The sequence below is a fragment of the Palaemon carinicauda genome, chromosome 37 (genome assembly GCF_036898095.1).
Source record: "Palaemon carinicauda isolate YSFRI2023 chromosome 37, ASM3689809v2, whole genome shotgun sequence".
In the NCBI taxonomy this organism is placed as follows: Eukaryota; Metazoa; Arthropoda; class Malacostraca; order Decapoda; family Palaemonidae; genus Palaemon; species Palaemon carinicauda.
In genome coordinates, this window is record NC_090761.1 from 47,954,194 (window position 1) to 47,978,081 (window position 23,888).

The 23,888-nt window shown below is 48.7% G+C and overlaps 1 protein-coding gene across 1 annotated transcript in view; it reads right to left on the bottom strand.

Moving 5' to 3' along the window:
* Positions 1–841: 841 nt before the first annotated feature.
* Positions 842–23,888, bottom strand: part of LOC137629639 (ubiquitin thioesterase otubain-like) — a 63,183-nt gene continuing 40,136 nt past the window's right edge. The window contains exons 4-7 of the mRNA XM_068361157.1: positions 23,171–23,295; positions 13,318–13,402; positions 12,460–12,654; positions 842–1,109 (exon numbers count right to left, since the gene is read on the bottom strand). Of these exons, the coding sequence (XP_068217258.1) occupies positions 909–1,109; positions 12,460–12,654; positions 13,318–13,402; positions 23,171–23,295 (606 nt within the window). The 3' untranslated portion in view covers positions 842–908. The remainder of the gene's footprint in view (positions 1,110–12,459; positions 12,655–13,317; positions 13,403–23,170; positions 23,296–23,888) is intronic.

Here is a 23,888-nt window from a genome sequence, read left to right on the forward strand (position 1 = left end):
GCTCTTGATTTTAAAATGACTCCACTCCCTTCTTATCGGCTACTGCCCTCATATCCGAGACACATTTTACAAATTGCTGGATTTGATAAAGTTGAATAAAAATGTTTCCTTATAATAAATGACTTCAAATCTGTCAAATGGTATTGTATGAACTATTATGGGCAGTGCTCTAGACAACACCTAATATTGCATTTCAACTCCACTTTCTCATCCTTGTAACTCACACTAGATTTCTTATTGCCCCAGATGTTGAGTGGACATTGTTAACTCAAGGGTCAACCACTTACATCATTCCTTCACAGGTTTTAATTCTCGATCATTTAAACTTTCCTCACTCGTTATTGGAGCTCATCAGCACACTTCTTTAAAAAAAAAATAAATACGGTAGCCATGCAAATATTTTTAATATAGAATAACTGAAATTGCCTCAAATATCATCAAAAATACAGAACATCCCACATTCCAAATTGAAAAACAGTATTTTAAACAGCCTTGAAAATGGCTAAGATTCTTTCTGTTATTCAAACCCTCATAAAAAAAATGCTAATAAAAATGCATGCAATTTCAGCTTCATAAAACGACACATTTGCCCTCATTTTTATTCTTATGCTCCCATCATTGTCAGATTTTTGTTAAGTAGCTTTAAAATTTCTCAGAAACCTTGTTTCATCGAAATACAGTACTCACATTTGAGGATCTATGCAAATGTAGAAGACCTAAAAGCAAGTTTATTTTTAGAGAGCTAAGATTCAATAAAACTTTAAAAGAAAATTCTTTTGCAGATTCTACTAAATAACAGAGGATTTTCAAGATAAAGTAACGGTGATACTCAAAAGCCAAGTGAGTGAGATACTATAATGTATACCCTATTTATATAAAAAGAGAAAAGAATCTAATTAACAAAAGTATTATGCCTTATACAATACATCATAATGTCCAGGTCTATATAAAAGGTGAATGATAGGCTCTTTGTCTTCAGGGAAATCATGTGTTGCAACAGTTGCGCCGTCTCCTCTATCTAGGTACATGACTCTAACTCCAACACCAAGGGCAGCAGTGAGAGCAACTATATGAAGGTGATCACACTCCCTGTACATTGGCTCCACTTCCTGAAATGACAAATTCGAAGATAATTTGTATTTTTCCTAACCATACAAACCTTAGCTATTTACAAAGGGTTTTACTTTTAGCGCAGCTGAAATGACGAGCCAATAGTTTTTAACGAGGGTTAATTACCCCCGCGCTAGTTAGCGGGGGGTGGGGAAGGGTAGCTTGCTACCCCTCCCCCCTCCACACACCGGTGACTTGCTTCACTTCACTTAGAGGTAGGACTTGACTTGGGGGTCAGGGATGGCGGGCACATATGTGTAAATAGCTAAGGTTTGTATGGTTAGGAAAAATACAAATTATCTTCGAATTTGTCATTTGTTCCGTAACCGAAATACAAACCACGCTATTTACAAAGGGTGACTTACCCCTTAGGAAGGGTGGAAAGTCCCCAGCCTTACTGACTTCGGCTTGCCCGGGGGCTCGATCCCTTAGTGAGCAGCACTAGAGAGAGGGAGCCCCTGTACCTCACAGGTTCCTAGCATCGCTAGGAACGAGTGGCCTACATAAGTAGTGTGAGGAGGAGAGTGTGACTCGTCCTATGAAGTTGACCTTGAGACCTTCAGATAGGAATTCTAGGATAGGACGTTCCCAATACCACCTCGTCAGGGTATGGGAGACGCAACAGTATTAAGCTTAATACTAGGAGCACAAAGAAGCATGGGTTACCTGCAGAGGTCGAGGTCAGCTATGCGAGGACCAGGATGCTGCTTCCCCAAGAGAGGGGAGAATGAAGAAAGAAGTAAGGGTCAGACATACTCTTTCATTCACACAGACTAAGACCGGGTAACAACGCCCTCAACCTACTGCTACTTGTCCAAAAAGGAGCCTGAGGTTAGACCAGCTGTTGTGCAGCCACCACAGGGCCGATAGAGAACGTATCGAGGCTCCTGTGGGTCACGTCTTGCAGGTAGTGGGCTGTGAAGGTCGTTTGAGGCTTCCAGACCCCCGCTTGAAGTACCTGCGTCACAGAGAAGTTTCTCTTGAAGGCCAGGGATGTAGCAATACCCCTGACATCGTGGGCCCGAGGGCGACGTGACGGAGGAGGGTCAGGATTCAGGGCATGGTGGATAACCCTTCGAATCCAAGCAGAGATGGTGTTCCTTGTGACCCTCCTCTTTGTCCTGCCTGTGCTCACAAACAAAGCTCGCACATGAGGATGGACTGCAGCCGTTCTCTTCAAGTAGTACCTCAGACACCTCACTGGGCATAGTAGCAGCTGGTCTGGGTCGTTTGTTACAGAACGGAGACTCGCGATCCTGAAAGAGTCGAACCGAGGATCCGGCACTCCAGGATTCTGAGTCTTGGCCACAAACTCAGGGACGAACCTGAACGTTACCTCCCCCCATCCCCTTGAATGGGCGATGTCGTACGAGAGACCATGAAGTTCACTAACTCGCTTGGCCGAGGCCAAGGCGAGTAGGAAAGCCGTCTTCCAAGACAGGTGGCGATCGGAGGCCTGGCGTAATGGCTCGAAGGGAGGTCTCTTGAGAGACCTGAGAACTCGAACCACGTTCCAAGGAGGGGGTCTCACTTCCGACTGGGGGCAGGTAAGCTCATAGCTACGTATGAGTAAAGAGAGTTCTAGCGATGAAGAAATATCCACGCCCTTCAATCTGAAGGCCAAGCTTAAGGCTGAGCGATAGCCTTTCACTGCCGAGACAGAAAGGCGCATTTCTTCTCGCAGATACACAAGGAAGTCCGCTATTGCTGGAATAGTGGCATCGAGTGGAGAGATACCCCTTCCACGACACCAACCACAAAAGACTCTCCACTTCGCTTGGTAGACTCCCTCAGAGGACCTTCGCAGGTGCCGAGACATTCTCTCCGCAACCTGTTGCGAAAAGCCTCTCTCCGCGAGGAGACGCTGGATAGTCTCCAGGCGTGAAGCCGAAGCGAGGCTACGGCCCTGTGAGGGACACCGGAGTGGGGTTGTCTGAGAAGCTCGTGTCGTGGAGGAAGCTCCCTTGGGAGTTCCGTCAGGAGTTGCAGAAGGTCCGGAAACCATTCCGCGTGATGCCATAGCGGAGCTACTAGAGTCATGGAACAGTTGACCGATAGTCTGGTCCTGTTGAGCACCCTTCTCATCAGACAGAATGGTGGGAAGGCGTACACGTCGATGTTGTCCCACCATTGCTGGAAAGCATCTTGCCAGAGTGCCTTGGGGTCTGGGACTGGTGAGCAGTACAGGGGCAGCTTGAAGTTCAAGGCTGTCGCGAACAAGTCCACCGTCGGGGAACCCCACAAAGTCAGGACTTTGTTGGCTATCTGAGGATCCAAAGACCACTCGGTACTCACTATCTGCGAAGCCCTGCTCAGACTGTCGGCGAGCACATTCCTCTTGCCAGGAATGAAGCGAGCTGATAGTGTTATCGAGTGGGTTTCGGTCCACCTCAGAGTCTCTACTGCAAGATGGGATAGCTGTTGCGAAAAAGTGCCTCCCTGCTTGTTGATATAAGCCACTACCGTGGTGTTGTCGCTCATCACCACCACGGAGTGACCCGCCAGGAACCGTTGGAACTGTTGAAGGGCCAGAAAGACGGCCTTCAATTCTAGCAGGTTGATGTGTAGGCACTTTTCTGATTCTGACCAAAGGCCTGAGGCCCTCTGGTTCAGAACGTGCGCCCCCCACCCTTCTTTTGACGCGTCCGAAAACAGAGTCAATTCCGGGGGAAGGACGAGAAGACTCACTCCCTTTCGCAGGTTCTCGTCGGCCAGCCACCAACACAAGTCCGTCTGTTCCAGAGACCCCATTGGGATCAGAGTGTCCGGGGAATCGGATCCTTGATTCCACCGGGACTTGAGCCGCCATTGAAGGGATCTCATCCTGAGGCGGCTGTTTGGAACCAGACGGGCCAGGGAGGATGGGTGGCCCAAGAGACGCAACCACGATTGGGCGGGGAGTTCTTTTCACCTGAGGAAAGGTTCCGCCACCCTCCTCAGCCTTGCTATCCGGTCGTCTGATGGAAAGGCTTTGTGGAGATTGGTGTCTATTAGCATGCCTAGATAAACCAGTCGTTGGGACGGCTGCAGAGAGGACTTCTCGAGGTTTACCACGATCCCCAGATCCTGGCAAAGATCTAGAAGCCTGTCTCGGTGTCGAAGAAGGGTCGACTCCGAGTCTGCTAGGATCAGCCAATCGTCTAGGTAACGAAGGAGACGAATGCCGTTCCTGTGTGCCCAAGTCGAAATCAGGGTGAACACTCTGGTGAACACCTGAGGAGCTGTGGAGAGACCGAAACACAGCACCTTGAACTGGTAGATCTTGTTGTCTAGGCAGAATCTCAGGTACTTCCTGGAAGACGGATGGATTGGGATCTGGAAGTACGCATCCTTTAGATCCAGTGTACATATGAAGTCTTGTGGTCTCACCGCAAGTCTGACCGTGTCTGCTGTCTCCATGCTGAACCGGGTTTGTTTGACAAACCTGTTCAGAGCTGAGAGATCGATGACGGGTCTCCAGCCTCCAGTAGCCTTCTTTACAAGAAAGAGTCGACTGAAGAAGCCTGGAGAGCCGTCCACGACCTCCTGGAGAGCACCCTTCTCGAACATGGTCTCGACTTCGGCCTGAAGGGCCAGCCCCTTTGCCGATCCCATGGCATAGGAGCTCAACGACACTGGATTCGCTGTCAGGGGAGGTTGAGATGACGTGAACGGGACGCGATAACCTTGGCCGATCACTGAGATCGTCCAAGCATCGGCCCCGAGATGTTGCCACCTGCGGACGCAACGCTGAAGGCATCCCCCCACAGGTGGACACGCAGGGGGACTGCCACCCCTAGAAGTCTTGCCTCCCCTGGAGGACTTACCGCCCCTCTTGACCTTGGCTGGAAAGGGCTGGGGCTTAGACACCACTTTCTTAGCTGCCGGTGCCTGTTTGGGAGCCTTAAGAGGCTGTTGCTGCTGTTGTGGCGGGGCTGGAGGCTTATAGGGCCGAGTTGCAAGGGCCCTGTGGAGGAGGGAGTATGTGCTGGATTTCCTCCACCTCTCAGCCGTTCGCTCCAAGTCTTGAGGCTTAAACAGGCTCTCCCCCAGGAGGGAGGCATGTCGGAGCCTACACACATCTACGGCGGGGACCTTCGGATGGAATCTCTCGGACACAGCATCGCGACGCTTCAACACCGAGTTGGCCCACAGGGTGGTAACCTGGTGCGCCAAGAACTCGATGGAGCGGGTGCCCGAGAGCAAGAAGGTCTCTAGGGCCTTCCTATTGGTCTCCTTGGACAAGTCCTCAGATCGCAATAGGATGCCCAGAGATCCTAACCAGAAGTCCAGCCACGAAGTGGCCTGCATGGCACACTTAGCGACCTTCTCGTGGTTAAGGATCTCTGCCGCCGAGAACGACACCTGCCGGGCAGAGAGTTTCTCCAAGGGAACTCCCTTCGCCAGCTCCTCCACAGAGTGATGGAGAGGAAGAGCGAGGTTGTGCTCACCCAGGATCTCGAAATACCTCCTCTGCTGAAGGCGAGGAGGAGGGATGAGTTTGTTCCCGGCAGTGGAACGACTGGAGGAGGCAAGAAGTGCGAGCTGAGCATTGGCCCTAGCTCTGGCACTCTTCAGCCCCCGAGACCAGGGCAGAGCTGCACTGGTCTTAGGGGCCTTCCGAACGTCAAACACTTCATCCAGAATCGTGTCTTTGCCTTCACGGGGGGATGACTGGATCCGTAAGACTGTTAAGTTGCCTTATCAGGCTTAGGACCTGCCAGAAGGCACGTTCGGACTCATGCTGTTCTCCTCCCTGCGGGCTGGCAGCTAAGTCTCCTGCCCCAGGAATCTCTTCCTGGGGTGATACGTGGACATTCCCCTGGGTAGTCGTGGGTTCCTGTCGAATCCTTGCAGAGGATTTAGGGATGGTCTTGGAATCCTTGGGTTCCCTCCTAGGAGGGATACAGGATCCCAACAACGAGGTTCGAGGGGCCCCTTCCTCACAAGACGATTCTCCTGCCTGAAGCGAAGTCTCCCCCCCTGGTGCCGAGGGGAAGACTACCGGCCCACTGGACTCACCTGAGGACGGAAAGGCCTCGTCCACAGGAGAAGGAGAGAGTACTCGTGCAGGAGAGGGGACCCTCGAGACCGACCTCTTGGGAACCAACTTCGCCCTGGGGGAAGTCACCACGAAGTCCACTCCTCTCTTTCTCTTTAGCGTAGGAGAGACAGCCGCTGGTTTGTTACCCTGGCCGGCGAGTGCTGGTTTCATAACCCTCACTAACGCCCGTGCCAGCGGACCAAACCAAGTCTGCTGCTCAAAGGACACAGAGTCCGAAATCCTCGCTAAGGTGAAAGGGATCGGGCGATCCTTTGGAGTGGACACGACGGTACCTGCCTGAAAAGAAGGTGGGGAAGAATGCTGTAATGACCTGTCCTCGTCCTGCAATACCAACCTGTGCTTGGATGGAGGTGATCCCGAGTGCCGTCTAGGAGCAAGCGTCCCTGCTGCTACCACCGGCTGTGGAATTCGCCGCGAACTATGGTCGCGCGAGGGTGAACGGTCGCGCAAAGGCGAATGGTTGCGCGGGTGATCGCGCGGGCGCACAGGCGAGCGGTCGCGCGGGCGCGCAGGCGAGCGGTCGCGCGGGCGCGCAGGCGAGCGGTCGCGCAGGCGAGCGGGCGCGCAGGCGAGCGGGCGCGCAGGCGAGCGGGCGCGCAGGCGAGCGGGCGCGCAGGCGAGCGGGCGCGCAGGCGAGCGGGCGCGCAGGCGAGCGGGCGCGCAGGCGAGCGATCGCGCAGGCGCGCAGGCGAGCGATCGCGCGGGCGCGCAGGCGAGTGGGCGTGAGGGTGGGCAGGTAAATGAACACGTGTCCGAGGCGACGAACGCAAGCGATGGCGCGACGGCGAGGGATCGTGCTGCCGCGTAGGTGAAGAAGATCGCTGGCGATAATGACCACGTGATGGTAAGCGATGGCGAGCAGCATGTGTAGGTGAATGATCGCGCGCAAGAGGGCGGTCGTTCAGGGTTGCGCGATGAGGAGCAGCATGCGTAAGCGGGCGATTGTGCAGGGTTGTGCGATGGCGAGCAGCATGCGCAGGTGAATGATCGCGTGAAAGGGTGCGATGGTGATCAGCATCCGCAGGAGGGCGATCGTTCAGGGTTGTGCGATGAGGAGCAGCATGCGTAAGCGGGCGATCGTGCAGGGTTGTGCGATGGCGAGCAGCATGCGCAGGTGAATGATCGCGTGAAAGGGTGCGATGGTGATCAGCATCCGCAGGAGGGCGATCGTTCAGGGTTGTGCGATGAGGAGCAGCATGCGTAAGCGGGCGATTGTGCAGGGTTGTGCGATGGCGAGCAGCATGCACAGGTGAATGATCGCGTGAAAGGGTGCGGTGGTGATCAGCATCCGCAGGAAGGCGATCGTTCAGGGTTGTGCGATGAGGAGCAGCATGCGTAAGCGGGCGATCGTGCAGGGTTGTGCGATGGCGAGCAGCATGCGCAGGTGAATGATCGCGAGAAAGGGTGCGATGGTGATCAGCATCCGCAGGAGGGCGATCGTTCAGGGTAGTGCGATGAGGAGCAGCATGCGTAAGCGGGCGATCATGCAGGTTCGTGCGATGGCGGGCAGCATGTGTAGGTGATCGCTGGCGAACTGGTGATCGCTGGCGAGCTGGTGATCGCTGGCGAGCTGGTGATCGCTGGCGAGCTGGTGATCGCTGGCGAGCTGGTGATCGCTGGCGAGCTGGTGATCGCTGGCGAGCTGGTGATCGCTGGCGAGCAGAAGGTCGACGCGTGTCCTGTGAGAGGATAGGTGGTGCGGCGCGTTCACGAGTAGGAACGGGAAGATCGCTGGCGCGTTGGCGAACATGTGTTTCTGACACACGCGCAGCACGATGTTGCGTAGCCACAGGACCAGGTGGATGGTGAGCAGGGAGTTCAGCAGGAACTAAAGGGTGGTCAGAGACCGCAGGGCGATGGTCCTCAAATGAGCGCTGACGCTCGGAAGAGAGCTGACGAGCAGGAGAGCACTGGCGAGGGGGGCGAACCTCAGGAGAGAGCCGACGAGCAGGTGAGCGTCGGCGAGCAGGAGATCGTCGACGAGCAGGAGATCGCTGGCGAGCAGGAGAGCGCTTGTGCGCTGGCCCTGCTCGCGTAAGGGAAGAATCCCTTAGCCCCGAAGGGACCGTTGCCTGTCGGGTGACGAGTTCTCCAGAAGGCGAAGATCCGGCAGGAGATGGTGAGCGGTCTGCAGAGAGGTTCAAGGAGGGCGGAGCAGTCGGTTGAGGCTGACGAGGAGAGTCCCCCCCGGAGGACGAAGACCCAAAAAGGCGCCTCTTAGTCCCCCTGTAAGGGGAAGGGAGGCCCTTGTGGCGTAGAGGGCGGTGAGCCTTACGGCGGAGGCGGCCTCGGGGGAGATCGTCGGGACCATCGGTCCTCCGAAGGGGAGTCTCCTTCAAAACACTTCCCTCAGAAGGAAGCTGGGCAGCAGTCGAGACCGAAGGACTCACTTCCCCCTTCGAAGGATGCACGGAAGGAGGAGAGCCTAGAGCACCATCACCAGCAACAGCACCTGCGTCGGAAGGCCCAGCCACGTTGGAGGCCTCTGTCACCACGACGTCGACAATAGACAGAGGGTCTACCTCCGCTACCACCGGCGACTGTTTAACAGCGGCCCCCAACGAGACAAGGTCAATAAGAGCGACCCTGGAGGGCAAGCCCTTAAGCCCCAGGGACGACCAAATCTGTAACAGATCATCACTGGATAAAGCATTATTATCAATAACCTCCCCCGGAGGAGGAGGGGGAACCGTCTCGCTATGGGAGGCGACGCCCTCTCCCCCCACCGAAGGTAGGGAAACAGAACAAGGGCCTGCGCTCCCACTCGGACGACTCTCCTTAGGAGGCGGACGAGGGGGAGCTTCGGAGGAGGTTTGGGCGGCGGAAGAAGAGTCCCGAGAACCTTCCTCCTTCAAGGCTAACCCCGGAGGAGAACGGTCTCTCTTGGACTTCTTCTTACGCCGACGGCCAAACCTCTCCCACTGGAAGGCAGACCACTCCCTGCACTCACGGCACATGTTATCCTGGTCACACCGTCGGCCCCGACATTGAGGGCAGAGGGTGTGAGGATCCGTAATCACGTCCGACATGAAAGTCCCACAAGGACGGCCGGCAACTCCAGGGCATGTCCGCATATTAAATAAAAGAAAATAACTGAAGGTCAACTTCCAACCAATCACACAAGCTGAAAAGAAAAAGAAGAAAATTAAAGGCTGTCACGAAGGCGATGAACAGACACGTCTGATCACCGCCGAGCCAAAAGTGGAGTGGAGCAAGTCACCGGTGTGTGGAGGGGGGAGGGGTAGCAAGCTACCCTTCCCCACCCCCCGCTAACTAGCGCGGGGGTAATTAACCCTCGTTAAAAACTATTGGCTCGTCATTTCAGCTGCGCTAAAAGTAAAACCCTTTGTAAATAGCGTGGTTTGTATTTCGGTTACGGAACAAATGAAATTTAGAATACAGTGCTCTCGTAAAAAAAAAAATTCATAAATATAAACAATTGTTTCAACTACAGTCAACTCTCATTACCCTTGATTAATTAGTTTATGAAAACGGCCCCACCCCCACAAGCCAGACTAGCCTCACTTTGACCTTTCAGCCTAGGCCATATAGGGGTGGTTAAGGAAGGTTTGTATAGCTAAGAAAAATACAAATTACTTTAAACCTGTCTTATTTGTTCCTACGTGAAATAAAAATCATTGTCCTTCAATAAGGAGATTCTGCTTGGTGGGCTGGAAGTACTCCACTAGAACCAAACTGGATAGATCTTTTTCTTCCCTGGAAGTGTCACACCACCTGATCCCACATGGGAGCAAACGTGTTAACTCCAGCAACCTTATATCTGTCTTTCATAGAGATAATAAGACTGATACGGACTGGCCAGCATACACTGAAATGTACATGATCAATTGAAGAAATCTTCCCCCCAAAAAGGGGAAATAAGCTCAGAATAATATAAGTGTATTATAATCAATGCGTTGGTATAAACTGAAGCATTCTCCCCCTCATTATGAGGATGAGGTAAATACTTCTTTAGAATTAAAAAATGGAGTTCAGAAGTGCAACTTACCAGCATCGAGTCAGATCCAACATGTAACTGCTTCAATCCCTATCATGAGGAAGAGCCGGTCATTCAATACTTACATATATATGTTACCATAGACAAGATGCTGTCTGTCCTGTGTGGGAACTGGGTTGGCCACACAACTATTTGAGCAGCCACCCAAGGACCAAACACAAACACATCAAGGGATTTGTAGGTATACTCCCGTAGGTAAAAGGTCGTGAAGGTGGTTTGACATTTCCAAATCTCAGTCTTCAGTTCCTGGCTAAATGGAAGGTTCCTTTTGAAGGCTAAGATGGGGTCTATACCCTTGACTTTGTGAGCTTTGATCCAAGCAGGTACCTCTACCCTCTCGGTTTGAGATGTCTGCACTACTTACAAAACAAGAAAGGGATTGTGTTCTTTGAGGTCATTTGGGTCTGACTACGGATATAACATTCAACTTTCAAAGCAAGGAATGTACCCTATAGAAAGGAACCAGAACTAAGATTTTAAAACTGTTTTCAGACCCAAATCCATAATTTCCAGTCAGGATTGCACTTCTCACCAATCTTTCAGAAACCCCTTGCATAGCTGTGACTGCACAACAACTATTGTAAATTTCAAAGGAGAAGCTGACCCCTGTTAACTGTGAACTGGAAGTGGGATATGTTTGAAAAATTGTTAAAAAAATTAAAACAGGGTCGGTCACTGGAAGAGGAAGTGCTGGCTCATGGAGCCTATGGAGGTAAGGAAGAGACTTAGTTACAGTAGGCTAAGCAAGCACTGCATAAGGCTGAACTACTCATGGGAGGCTAAGACAGCAAACTGAGCACTGGTAGGTAAAGAAGTGGGTAGAGTTAAATAGACAGAAGAGTTAGGAGGCAGAGGCACATTACTAGATTAGTACCCCTTCAATGAGACCACAAAGTCAAAGAAACACTTATCCACAAGAATACTTTTCACTTGATCATGACCTGTATGTTCTCTTTTAATAGCACCTGAACTGGTTATACGACCCTTCATAACACGTCATAAGTGATGGTGGATATACATTGTCAGCAGCAACATAAGTTACGCAGATGAGGGTTTTCACAAATGAAGACAAAGGTGGGAATGCCCTACTAAAAATACTTTGATAAGTTACCTAGTCAAAACTAAAGATTCCCAGTGAAAAAGAACTAAACACAAATACATAATGCAAAAACTAAAAAAAAATAAAAGCCATTGAACACAAAACTCTACACGGCAAAAAAAAATCAAACGATAAGTACAAGTGATACATACAAGATTAGATTATACCACTTAAGCTGCTGAAAAGTGATGACTGATACAAAAGCCATTTACAGGCATCGAGAACAATGTGATTGGTACCTTAAGATATAACAAAAATAACAAAACGCTTTTTGGTATTACTGAGAGGGATCGATTATACTGGGGAGGGCTACTATAAGAAATGAAAAAAAGAAAAATGTTTAGTTATGGAGGACAAATATCAAGAACCTAACAAAATACTGGAATTATGAAAATACCATATTGTACTTTACAATGCCTACTCAGTAAAATTAGGGGAGAAAATATTAAGCAGGCAGTAGTTATGAGTAAATACTGATATACATGATTGTCAATACTGGGGACAATGAAAACTAGAAATAGGGCAACTGTATTTATGATTAATGATTTGCGAAATACTTAAGTTTACTTATTTTCATACAATAAAGTGGCTCTGGTACTGTTCTTGCTTTAAGGATTCTACAGATTTATAGATCAAGTATGCAATTGCATAGGTTAGGCTTAGAAGTTGCAAAGTTGGACTAAAGTTTGGAGTAGGCTGGCAAAGACAGCCTATGGAAGCAACCCTTTTGATTTAATAGTGTAAATAAAAATTGGGGGAAGTGCCTTGGTATATGTATGTATGTAAAGAAACGTTTATTGATATGAGGCAATTTCCAGAAAACAAACTGGAACAGGTAAATTTGGTCCCATTAGCCACTTTTTTCAACTAATGTCCAGCTTTCACAAAGTTTTACAACAATAGTGCAGCGATCTCAAAAATATAATCAAGCTACACAATAAAGGCAAAACAAATTTGCCTTTTTATCATGGATTAACAAGCATTATTTCTTCAAATCCTTATATGTACGACTGTACTTTTTTGTTTTTTTTTCTAAAAGTTTAAAAATATATTTGTCAATTACTTTTCAATTCAAGACCAACAAAAGCATTCTAGTTGGTGAAATGAATAAAAGCAAAATACAGTACCGCATTCAAGCTCAACAAAGTGAAGACCTATTAATCTGGTAAAACTTGGTGCACAACATACCTGTTTACAAAATTCTTCTACTGTTCTACCACCTTCAATGAAAAAGCTAAAGAATTCTGCATTCTTCTGCAAATGAGCAGAGATTAGAAGGCGGAGGTAAACCACAAGATAATCTGATGTTCCAGCGTCATTGATAATGGCCTCAACTCTCTCGACACTGCCACTTCCCTCCAAGTCATTAACAACTTGCATGAACTAAAAAAAAAAAAGATTAAAACAATTTAGTATCTTTTACATAGCAGCAGAGGTAAATAAATACTGATAGTGATGATGATACTGATCTTACACAAATATAAACACTAGGTACGGTGGATCTTGCACGAATGCTGGCCTCAATTCACATATGAATTAAGTAAATCTATGAAACACAAACTAATCAAATTTGAGGGGAAAGGTTAATGAAATTGCAAAAAAAAAGGGATAAACTGAAAAGGAAAGACGCACTAGGTCATAGCAGAAAATTGAATTATAGATATGCTACACCACCTACGTAATCAAGTTTAATAAAATTCCGTGAGTTCGATCACCAACATTTAGATGGATGTACATATAGAATTCAGGGCATAAAGGCTGGCACTGGGGCCAGGGAGGTCATTTAGCTCCAAGGTGAATCTGGGAATGGAACCTTGAGGTTCTGATTTATCAAATCTCAAGAGATAAATACCAAAAGTGTCTTAATTATAAGACAATCTACCAATAAATCATATACAATATTTTACAATTAATAAGCCATCAAAGCAGCAACTAAAATATAAAAATATTAAATTACCATGTTAAGTAAAACATTAAAACGCAAGGTTTCAAATTACTCTCATAAAAAAAACATGAATTTCAAGCAAAAATCAACGTTACACTCACCATATCGTGAAAATCTTCTGTTGTGAACTCTGGGAAACCCATTTTGAAGAGTTCCTCCTTGCTTCCCTCTAGGTATTTTTTGAATCTGGAAGTCATAGAGAAGTCAAAATTAGTATTGCCATTACTTGTCCGGCAACTATCAACTGTTATACAATATAAAAACCTAAGCACTCGGGCAGCTAGCTTCTTGAACAAAAGTTCTAAACTAACATCGTATTACTGGAAAGAGGCCAACATCCTCAATCGACTATGACTGCCAACCTATGTATAATATTTCTGTAGCATTTCTTCAAGTCTCAAAGGTCACTACTGGCAGCACGTAACTGGCTGCATTCAGATCAATGTAAAATGAACTATTAGACCTTTGTCACCGGCTGTTTTATATATCTTCCTTGGATTTCTGCCCTTATCCACTCTTTGACTTTGTATAGCACTATTTTATAGATGATCCTGGCCACTAGCTCATCACAAGTTTTTTCTCACTTGCATAAACAAGTCCCTTAATCAAATACTCTTTAAATCCTGTATGTAGTTGGAAAAAAAAAAGTGTGTTAGGTAACTTCCTAAAATAGATTATTAAAAGATCACAATGAGTTACTTACAATATGAAGTTTGTTTTGAGAAAATTATATAAATTACCTTGAATTCAAAATAAGGTTGGTCATTCAAGTTCCTGTATGGTGCTATAGCCTTCCATCCTAAAATACAAATCATTACCAGTATAGTTCTGGATTGCAATCTGTTCCTACCCTTAAACCCATCCATAGATTGTTATTACAAATACCTTAATGAATCTTTTATATCTTTTGACATACTGCATTTCGTATTACAAGATATAAACTATATGCTTATTTATCAGTTTATTTAAAACTACCAGTTATCTAAATGTGGTTAGTTCCAGATTATCATTATTCCTTGATAAAAAAATAATAATTTTGATTAATAGGAAGTTGAGAGTTAATGTGGGTAAGAGTCCTTTGATGCAGTGGTGCAAGCTCTATATCATCGGATAAAGGATAAACTCAGTTGTAAGGATCAAGAGGTTGGACTATGGAAGATGGAAAGAAAAAGGAAATTTGTTTGAGGAGGAAATCACAAATTTTTAAGTAATTTGTATTTTTCCTAACATACTTACCTAGAACTAGCTTCTTAGGAGTTACTGGTTAACTCTACTTAACCGACCAGCTTTTTGTATAGTTTACCCCCCTCTTCTCGTTTTCTACGGGGTCAACCTCTGGCAGTGTGGTACGTGCCCTGAGGCGACCCGGGGTCGGGCAGCGTGCTAGCTCAGGTTGAATCACCTGTAAGTTTCGTTGGAATAGGTATTACTCGATCCTGCAGGTTCTCGGGGAAGGATGGGAGGGCCATAACCCGAAGGTAGTTCTAGGTAAGTATGTTAGGAAAAATACAAATTACTTAAAAATTTGTGATTTGTTCCAACACGGTTACTTACCTAGAACTACCTTCTTAGGAGACTTACACTTTAGGAGGTGGGAGTGTCCTGCAGGGATCAGGATTCGACGGGGAGGCACGCGATCAAGGGAACCTCTAAGGAGGTCTTGGTTCCACGACCACTAGAAAACTGCACGAAAAGTAGGGGAAAACTATCCAAAAAACTCACTTAGTGTCTAAATGGCTTACCTTTTCAAAACCAATTCCGATACATGTCCTCTTGAAGGGTGTTCCTTACAGTGATTAAGGTCTTCTCAACATATTCCTGGCCCGTACGATCCAGGGAAGGAAGGAAAAAGGGGGGGGGGTAAGGTTAAGGAAGGAACTAGTGTCTCTTGGCATTAACACCCCCAGTTACCCTGGGGCTATGACCTTGGATCTCTTGAAGGGCCGAAACGATTGGGCCAATGGAAAACTTGTCCAAGGATTTCCTCGTACAATCTTTGAGATAGTGTTCCGTGAAGGTGGACTGTCTAGACCAGGTCCCAGCCTTCAGGATCTTACCCACAGCCATGTTCTTCTCGAAAGCCAGAGAGGTGCTCAGAGCCCTGATATCATGAGGTCTTGGTTTTCCAGGGAGAGGAGTCCCAGAGGCCTCGTAGGCCCTCCTTATCACCTGTCTCAGCCAGAGAGAGATAGAATTTTTCGAGACCGGTTTCTTCACCCGGCCTGTTGAGATGAATGAATTTTTGATCTGAGGGCGGTATTTTGCAGTCCTCTCCAGGTATTTTTTTACTGTTCTCACGGGACATAAGAGTAGATCCTTCGGGTTGTCGGATTGAGGGATGGCTGGCACCGAAAAACCCTCAAACCGAGGATCCCAACACACTGGGTTCTGCGTTTTCGCCACAAAACTAGGGACGAACCTAAAGACAACTTCCCTCCACCCTTTGGAGTGTGAGACCTCGTAAGAGAGGCCGTGTAACTCGCTAACTCTCTTCGCCGAGGCCAGGGCTAAAAGAAAAGCTGTTTTAAGGGCGAGTTCTCTGTCCAGTACGTCCCTGAGAGGTTCGAAGGGCGGCTCTGACAGAACCTTGAGAACTCTTGCTAAGTCCCACTGCGGAACCCGTACCTCCTGGGGGGGACATGATCGCTCAAAACTGCGGATGAGCATTGAGATGTGCCTTGAGGCTCCCAAGTCAATGCCCCTAAGGAGGAAGACTTGACCTAGGGCTGCTCGAACTCCTTTGATGGCCGGGATGGACGAACCCACGTCGTCTCTCAGGTACACCAGAAAGTCTGCAATGTCCTGGATCGACGCCCCTAAGGGCCTGATGTTTTTGGACTCACACCACTTCAGGAAGACTGCCCACTTCGCCTGGTAGACAACTGCCGAGGAACGCCGTAGATAACCAGACCTCCTTGCCGCGGTTCTCGATGAGTATTCTTCTTTCTTCAGGAGCTTCTCGATAACCTCCACGCGTGAAGGCGGAGGGATCGAGGGTTTTCGTGCCACCTGTGAAAGTGAGGTTGACGCAGGAGCTCTGGCCTATCCGGAAGCGGCCAAGGAGGACGAAGAGCTAATTCCTTTAGGTCTGCGAACCAGTCTCTCTCCGGCCACCAGAGCGCTACTAAAGTCATCGACAGGTTGGACGACACTCTCACTCTGTTCAACACTTGCCTGATCAAACTGAAGGGAGGGAAGACGTACACATCGAGACCATCCCAGGGATGTTGGAAGGCGTCCTCGAACGCTGCTGACGGGTCTGGGATTGGAGAACAGAACACGGGGAGTTGGGCATTTAGACGTGTGGCGAATAAGTCTATCACTGGGGAGTCCCACAGTAGGATGACTGCTCGAGCTACCTCCGGGTGTAGGGTCCACTCCGAACCTATCACTTGACCCGCCCTAGTGAGGCCGTCGGCCATCACGTTCCTCTTTCCTGGAATGAATCTTGCCGTCAGTTCTATCCCTTCTTCTGTAGCCCACTCTAACAGTTCCGTGGCTAGGGCGCAGAGGACCTTTGACTTCATGCCTCCCTGCTTCTTTACATACGCCACTACTGTGGCGTTGTCGCACATTAACGCCACAGTGTTCCCTCGCAGGAAGTATATGAACTGTCGACACGCCCTCAGAACCGCTATCATCTCCAGGATGTTTATATGGAGAGACGCCTCCTCGCTGGACCACTGCCCTTTTGTCGATTTTCCTAGCAGGTGTGCTCCCCAACCCTCCTTCGATGCGTCCGTGAACAACAGCATCTCCGGGGGGTCGGAGGTGAAGGGCATTCCCTTCTCTGTGTTCGACCTGATGTTCCACCAAAGAAGGGTCTCTCTCGTCTTCGGGAGGACTGGGACTATTTTGTGGGGCTCCTTGCCTTGGATCCACGACTCCTTTAGATTCCACTGTACCGGGCGGAGCCTGAGTCTCCCTTGCGGTACTCATTTTTCCAGTGAAACCAGATGACCCAGTAACTTCTGCCAGTCCTTGGCCCTCCTGGGTTGTCCCGTCAGGAAGGGTTGAAGGATACGTTCTAGGTTGGCTAACCTCTCTTCTGAGGGGAAGGCCCTTACTAACTGGGTGTCCAGGACCATCCCCAAGTAAGTCATCCTGGTGCTGGGGACTAGCTGGGACTTCCCTAGGTTGACCGTGATCCCTAACACCTTGCAGAGGTCGAGCAACATAACGCCTTGCTCCTTCAGTTGTTCCCTTGAGGCAGAAAGAAGCAACTAGTCATCCAGGTACCTGAGTAGACGTATGCCTTTCTCGTGTGCCCACGCCGAGATCGCGGCGAACACTCTCGTGAACACTTGCGGGGCCGTCGGGAGGCCGAAGCACAGGGTTTTGAACTGCAGGACACTGGACTCCCACTTGAATCTGAGGAACTTCCTGCTGGAGGGGTGCACGGGGATTTGAAAATAGGCATCCTTGAGGTCGAGAGACACGAGGAAATCCCCCTCCCTCAAGGCTGCGATCACTGTCTTAGGGGTATCCATCTTGAAATCCGTCTTTGAGACGAACTTGTTGAGGGCTGAGAGATCTATGACTGGCCTCCACCCTCCTGTCGATTTCTCCACAAGGAAGAGCCTGCTGAAGAAACCCGGGCCGGGGTTCTGCACTGTCTCCAAAGCTCCCTTGTCGATCATGGACGCTACTTCCTCTTGTAGCGCCGACCTCTTCAAGGGGTACTTTGGAACCAGCCATTCGGCCCTCTGGGCTGGGATGAGAGGGGGAGGTTCTTCTAGGAACGGGAGTCTGTAGCCCTCCTTCAGGACCGTCACCGTCCAGGGATCCGCACCGAGATCCCGCCATGCTTGCCAAAAAAGTCTGAGGCATCCCCCTACTAGGGGCTCCTGAGGGAGTAGGGGGCCTCTCTTCCTACCTTCTTCTGGAGGAGCGGCCAGATCTACCTCTCCTAGCGTTACCGTAGGAGGGTCTGTAGGCCGACTGAGGGCCTGCGGTGGCCCTACGGGTGGGTTGCTGCGAGGCTTAAAGCCAAGGGGCTGAAGGAGGTTCTCTTCGGGGCAGCAAGGGCGTGGCCTGAGAGGGGTGAGGGACGTCCGTTGGGGCTCTCCTAAACGTGGCCTTCCTCATAGGGGAGGGCCTAGGATCCGCTTCTCTTACTTTCCTCACCTTCTCCATAGTATTTTCCACCAAATTGATGGGGAAAATGTCATTCCCCCACACGGAGGAATTCCTCAGCCTCCTTGCTTCTCTGTCCGGCAACTTCCGCACTAGTTTGCTCAGTACCGTATCCCTTTTCCTCAGGACCCAGTTCGAAGCCACCGACAGAGACTGGGATGATAAAAACTTAAAAGCCTTGCCCCCAGAGCTAACAAGATCCCTCAGCATGGCCTGATTTTCTGGGAGGGAGAGGTCGTGAGATGCCTGAAACCCCACCAAAGCGCATGACCACCAATCTAACCAGGAGGACACGTAGACCAGGTTCTGAGCCATGTCCTCCATCATAGATGCTTCCGACGGGGAAAAGCACACGGGGGCAGTGGATGCCCTGTCTTCCAAGGCTCCCTGGTTTAGCGCGGTCACCACTGCTTCTACCGCACGGGACCACCGCGATGCCCTTCGGGAACGTAAAAGCGCTTCTGGGATTTCAGGCCCGGAAGAAGCTTCGAGGAACTCTGGCTTCTGGGGGCCTCTGCTAGTCCTGCTAAGTATTCATCAATCTGCTCCATCCCCAACTTCACGTCGTGAGCGAGAGGGAGAGACAAAGATGGCTTTTGTTGTACCGGACTGTCGATCATCCTGGACAGTCCAGATAGTACAGCCTTTGCAGCTGAGGGCTTGGGCTCATCCAACCGGTGATGCCTCCGAATAAGGGCTAGAACCTTACGGTAGGAGGAGATGTCGTCAGTCGAGCACTCCCCTTCTTCCACCAGGTCTTCCGTCACCAGTTCCTTCGTACGGCGGTACGCCGTGACGGTGTGAAAAGCAATGCCCTCCGAGCCTGCCAGTGGTATGGGCTGCCCCGTGGGGACGAAGGCATCCGTCATGGGAGTACCAACGCCCTCCGAGCCTGCCAGTGGTATGGGCTGCCCCGTGGATATGAAGGCATCCGTCATGGGAGTACCTTGTCCCACGGGGGGCTCCGTGGATGGGGGATCCATGCGGACCGACGGGCGCCCTTGGTGCTTAAGGATTGGCCTCCAAGGTGCCCGTGGTCGACGCTAAGCCTTCCTTCATACTCCTTATATCCTTCCTAAGGGAAGAAGGGGCGGAGGCTACCGTCGGGTTAAACACTACACGGGGGTCCCGGTTCGAGCCCTCTTGCCGGGCGGCTGGTCCGAAGGAGGAGATAGGAGGGTGACACAAAGAAGGCGAGGATCTAGGGAGCCACCCGGAAGCGGCCGCGGCTGTGGAAAACCTAAACAGCTCGCTCCAGGGCACTGTGACATTCACCCAGTCCTTGGACTTACTCCTCTTCGCTTTCTTTTTAGAGGACTTCGACCTCTTCCTACCATGCCTCGAGCGGGAACGAGACTTCTTCTTCTTGCGGGATTTCTTCCTCTTCCTCTTGCTAAGGTTCCTGTCCTCGTCCTCTGATGACGAAGAAGAAGAGCCCGATGACGACGATGACGAGGATGAGGACGGAGCCCTCCGACCGGCCGACACGTCCAAGACTGCGGGGGGAAATTCACGTCGTTTCTCAGGTGTGGGCGGTTGCAGAAACACGGGGGGTAGCGTAGCCGAGGGAGCCGGCGGGGACCTCGCGAGCCCTTTACAGAGCCATTGCTCTACATCTTCTTCTCCTCTAACGGGAGACCTGAAGGGAGTCCTAGGGGCCACCCACGTGGTGGGGTTCGAAGACGACGAACTACCTTTTTCCGTGTCTCCCCCGGCCGTTGACGCACCTGAAACACGCCACGAGGCAGGGGAAGTATCGGCACTCGGCCTACCCCACATTGGATCTTCCGAGGCAACGGGACCTGCGGGCACCAGGCCCTCGCCTCCTACCCACACTTCCGTACTACACTCAGGCCCCACACATGCCTGCCCCACACTGGACACTTCCCCCACAGGAATATCAGACTCTTGGGGACGGGCAATGGGCCTCTTCCCCGCAACGGACTTACCTCGTCCCCTACGCTGGGTAAGGGAAGAAGGACGGGCGCTACGGTCTGCCGAGGCGTCTGGCGAATCCACAGGCGAAGATATGCAGGATTCTTTAGGCGACTTCTTAGCTGCCTTCTTCTTCTTCGTCCCGAAGAGCACCCACTGGATCTCAGTCCAATCAGCACATTCCGGGCACGTAGAGGTAGGGGAACACGCTTTCCCCCTACACGTGGAGCACAAGGAGTGGGGATCAACCTCCGGCTTGGAAAGGAAAGCCCCGCAAGACTTCCCAGCCACAGGCCCAGGGCAACGACGAGGATGCTCCATAACTCAAAGCTAACACACAAAGAGACACAAGGATGTAACGGGAAAGTGAAATGGAAACACGTGGGTAACACGCGGTAAGCACAAAGGATCGGGGGACACAAAGGGTCGCACAAGGTAAGAGAGAGCGCGGCGAGATGTTTATCGCGTCGCGACCAGAAACTTACTGGCGATTCGACCTGAGCTAGCATGCTGCCCGACACCGGGTCGCCTCAGGGCACGTACCACACTGCCAGAGGTTGACCCCGTAGAAAACGAGAAGAGGGGGGTAAACTATACAAAAAGCTGGTCGGTTAGGTAGAGTTAACCAGTAACTCCTTAGAAGGTAGTTCTAGGTAAGTAACCGTGTTGGAACAAATATCCTTTTAAAATGCCAGTATCCAACATGTGGACTTCCCTGTACACATATGTGTGGGTTTTGTACTGGTCATGGGTATAGTAATAAGTGTTCATTTGATGAAGATGACAAAGGGGATGTGGATGAATGTGCAGATGAATATAGAGAAAGTGATGATGAATTTTAAAAGATTCTAAACTGTTATAGAAAAAATTAAATTATTTAAGAGACATTATAAAAAGTGGTTACGAGATGCATGAGAAGGGAGGGTGGTGCTAGGTTGAACGTCATGTAGAATGGAGAGTTACTTGAAGTAGATCAGTTTAAGTACTTGGGGACTGTTGTTGCTATAAATGATAGAATGGAAGCAGATATACGTCAGAGTGAACGAAGGATGTAAAGTGTTGGGGGCAGTGAAGGGAGTGGTAAAGAATAGAGGGTTAGGAATGAATGTAGAGAGTTCTGTATGAGAAAGCAATAGTACCAACTGTGATGTAGGATCGGAGCTGTGTAGAGAATGAAAGTGACGGAGAGACAAAAATTGAATGAGTTCGAGAAGTGTCTAAGGAGCATAGCTGGTCTATCTCAATAATATATGGTTAGGAACGAAGTAGTGAGGGTGAGAACAGGTATAAGAAGTGTATTAGCGGCTAGGGAAGATATGAATGTGTTGAGGTGGTTTGACCATGTAGAGAATGGAGAATGGCCATCTGCTGAATAAAGTGATGAATGCTACAGTTGAGGGGAGAAGTATAAAAGGAAGGCCAAGGTTTGAGTGGATGGACGGAGTGGAGAAAGCTCTAAGTGATAGAAGGACAGATGTGAGAGAGGAAAAAAAGCGCGCCAGAAATAGCAATGAATGGAGAGTAGTTGCAACGCAGTTCCGATAGGCCTTGGTGCTTCCTCTGGTCGCCTTGGTGACAGCTGAGGCAGCGGCAGTAGGGGATTCAGCATATGAAGCTTCATTTGTGGTGGACAGTAGGGGAGTGTGGGCAGGAGCACCCTAACAGTACCAACCAAACTCAGCTGAATCCCTCATCAAAATCGGAGGAGTAAAGTGAAGAAAAGTCCCCTTTTGTTATTCTATTTTTTATGTTGACTACCCCCCAAATTGGGGGAAGTGCCTTGGTAGATAGAAAAATGAAATGCATTTCAGAAACACACTGCATGGTCCCTGGTACATCTTTTGCAGTCAAGTATTGTTTACTGACTAATGAAAGGTAAAATATACTGTTTATTTTCAAAAGTAAAAAGTATGCACATTGTTGATACAGTTTCTAATATTTGTATTTCTTTTCATAGTCGAAGGACAACTTGACATATTAAATTTGAAATGGGAATGTGAACACAAGACAGTTATTTTTGGCAAGAGAATAGGTTGCAGATTTCTTCCTCTTTCCAGCCATTACCTCAGGCTCTGCAAGCAGAGGAGTCACGGTCTGAGCGACCAACGACAACAACAACTCTCTCCCGACAGGAGAAACCACAGGAGTTACTACAACAGGATCCACAACATACTCTTCCTCCCCTTCAAGGCATAAGCCTACCACTGTAAAGGAGGTCACGACCTATATTTGGGACACGGGGATGATTGGGAACAATCATGCCCCGTACAGGAATGACCGAGAGAATGTGGATCTATAGCTAGTTAAGCTATAAACCCATTGCAATGTTCACAATTTCCCCAGCAAGTACAAATTTCCTTGACATCCACTCTAAACATAAGCAGCCAACATACACTTTCTGAAAGAAAAAGATCAAAACTTTTGGTACAGAGCAACTGTAAGTATGTCCGTACTTGTGACGAAAACAAAAGGGAAGAGCTATTCGCCCGCACTTGTCGCCTGCGGTTAATTACCTCGTTAACCATTTAAAAAGCTGTTCCAGCTCCTACGAAGACACGTTCCCTATTTTACAGGAGGAAAGGTTTGTATACGCATACGAACAAAAATCCCTTACTACTTAGCTCATTACTGTGCAGAAACTTTGAAAGCTTGACCTCACCTTATTAAGAGCAGCCATAGTTGCCTACTTTGAAAGAGATAGGCTTATGTCTATCATTCACTTCAATAACAATGCTACAAAGATCTATTCAACTTTCACTTGGGTTTTGATTTATGAAAATTTGGCCACTAAGTTATTCACTGGTAAGGTACAACAGATATAAATTGATCTTTAAGAATCTGATAAAGACATAGATACTAGAACACGGCTATAATGAGCCTTACCTTTCCAATTCATTTCTGTGGTAAATGCAGTATTCTAAATATGCAAAGATAAAACCGCGGAGAAAACAGTTTCCATCTGGTCGCGTTCGGCGCACATTAGAGAATTTTGGCAGCAGTGATAATACCTGTAAATAGAGAAAAAATAATGACACAGTAAATTTTAAATCGGATAATATTCACTTTTTATTTTCCAAATTCCAAGATGAAAGGAAACCCCCTATATTTTCTAGGTGACACAGCAGGGTACAGGTGCCCTTCAATGTTAACTTTTGGAAAAGAAAATTCATTTTGTTTCCTTTTCATATTAAGCTACTTTAATAATAAAAACACTAACAACTTTCAATCTTTTTGAAAGAAAAATATCCTTATCTTAAGAGAGAAATCTGACCTATTGCTTTCTTATCCTTGTAGAGTTTTTTTTTTTTTTTTTTTTTTTTTTTTTACAATTCTTTTATGTGGAGAATTAAGACCCATTTTCAACTCTTAATCCATGCATGTAAGTGGTAATAACTTTTCACCATACAATTATCCCAAATTAACTTTTGGGTGAACATTTTTCAATTACTATGATTGAGTTTAGTGGTTCTGTACAATCTTGAGTCACCAAGAACAAACTTTTTCATATATTCTTACCTGATTTGTGATATGTTTAACCCCTTTAAAGAATAGTAGAAAATATTTTGATATAGAATAAGTTCTTTTAAAAAGAAGGGCCTCT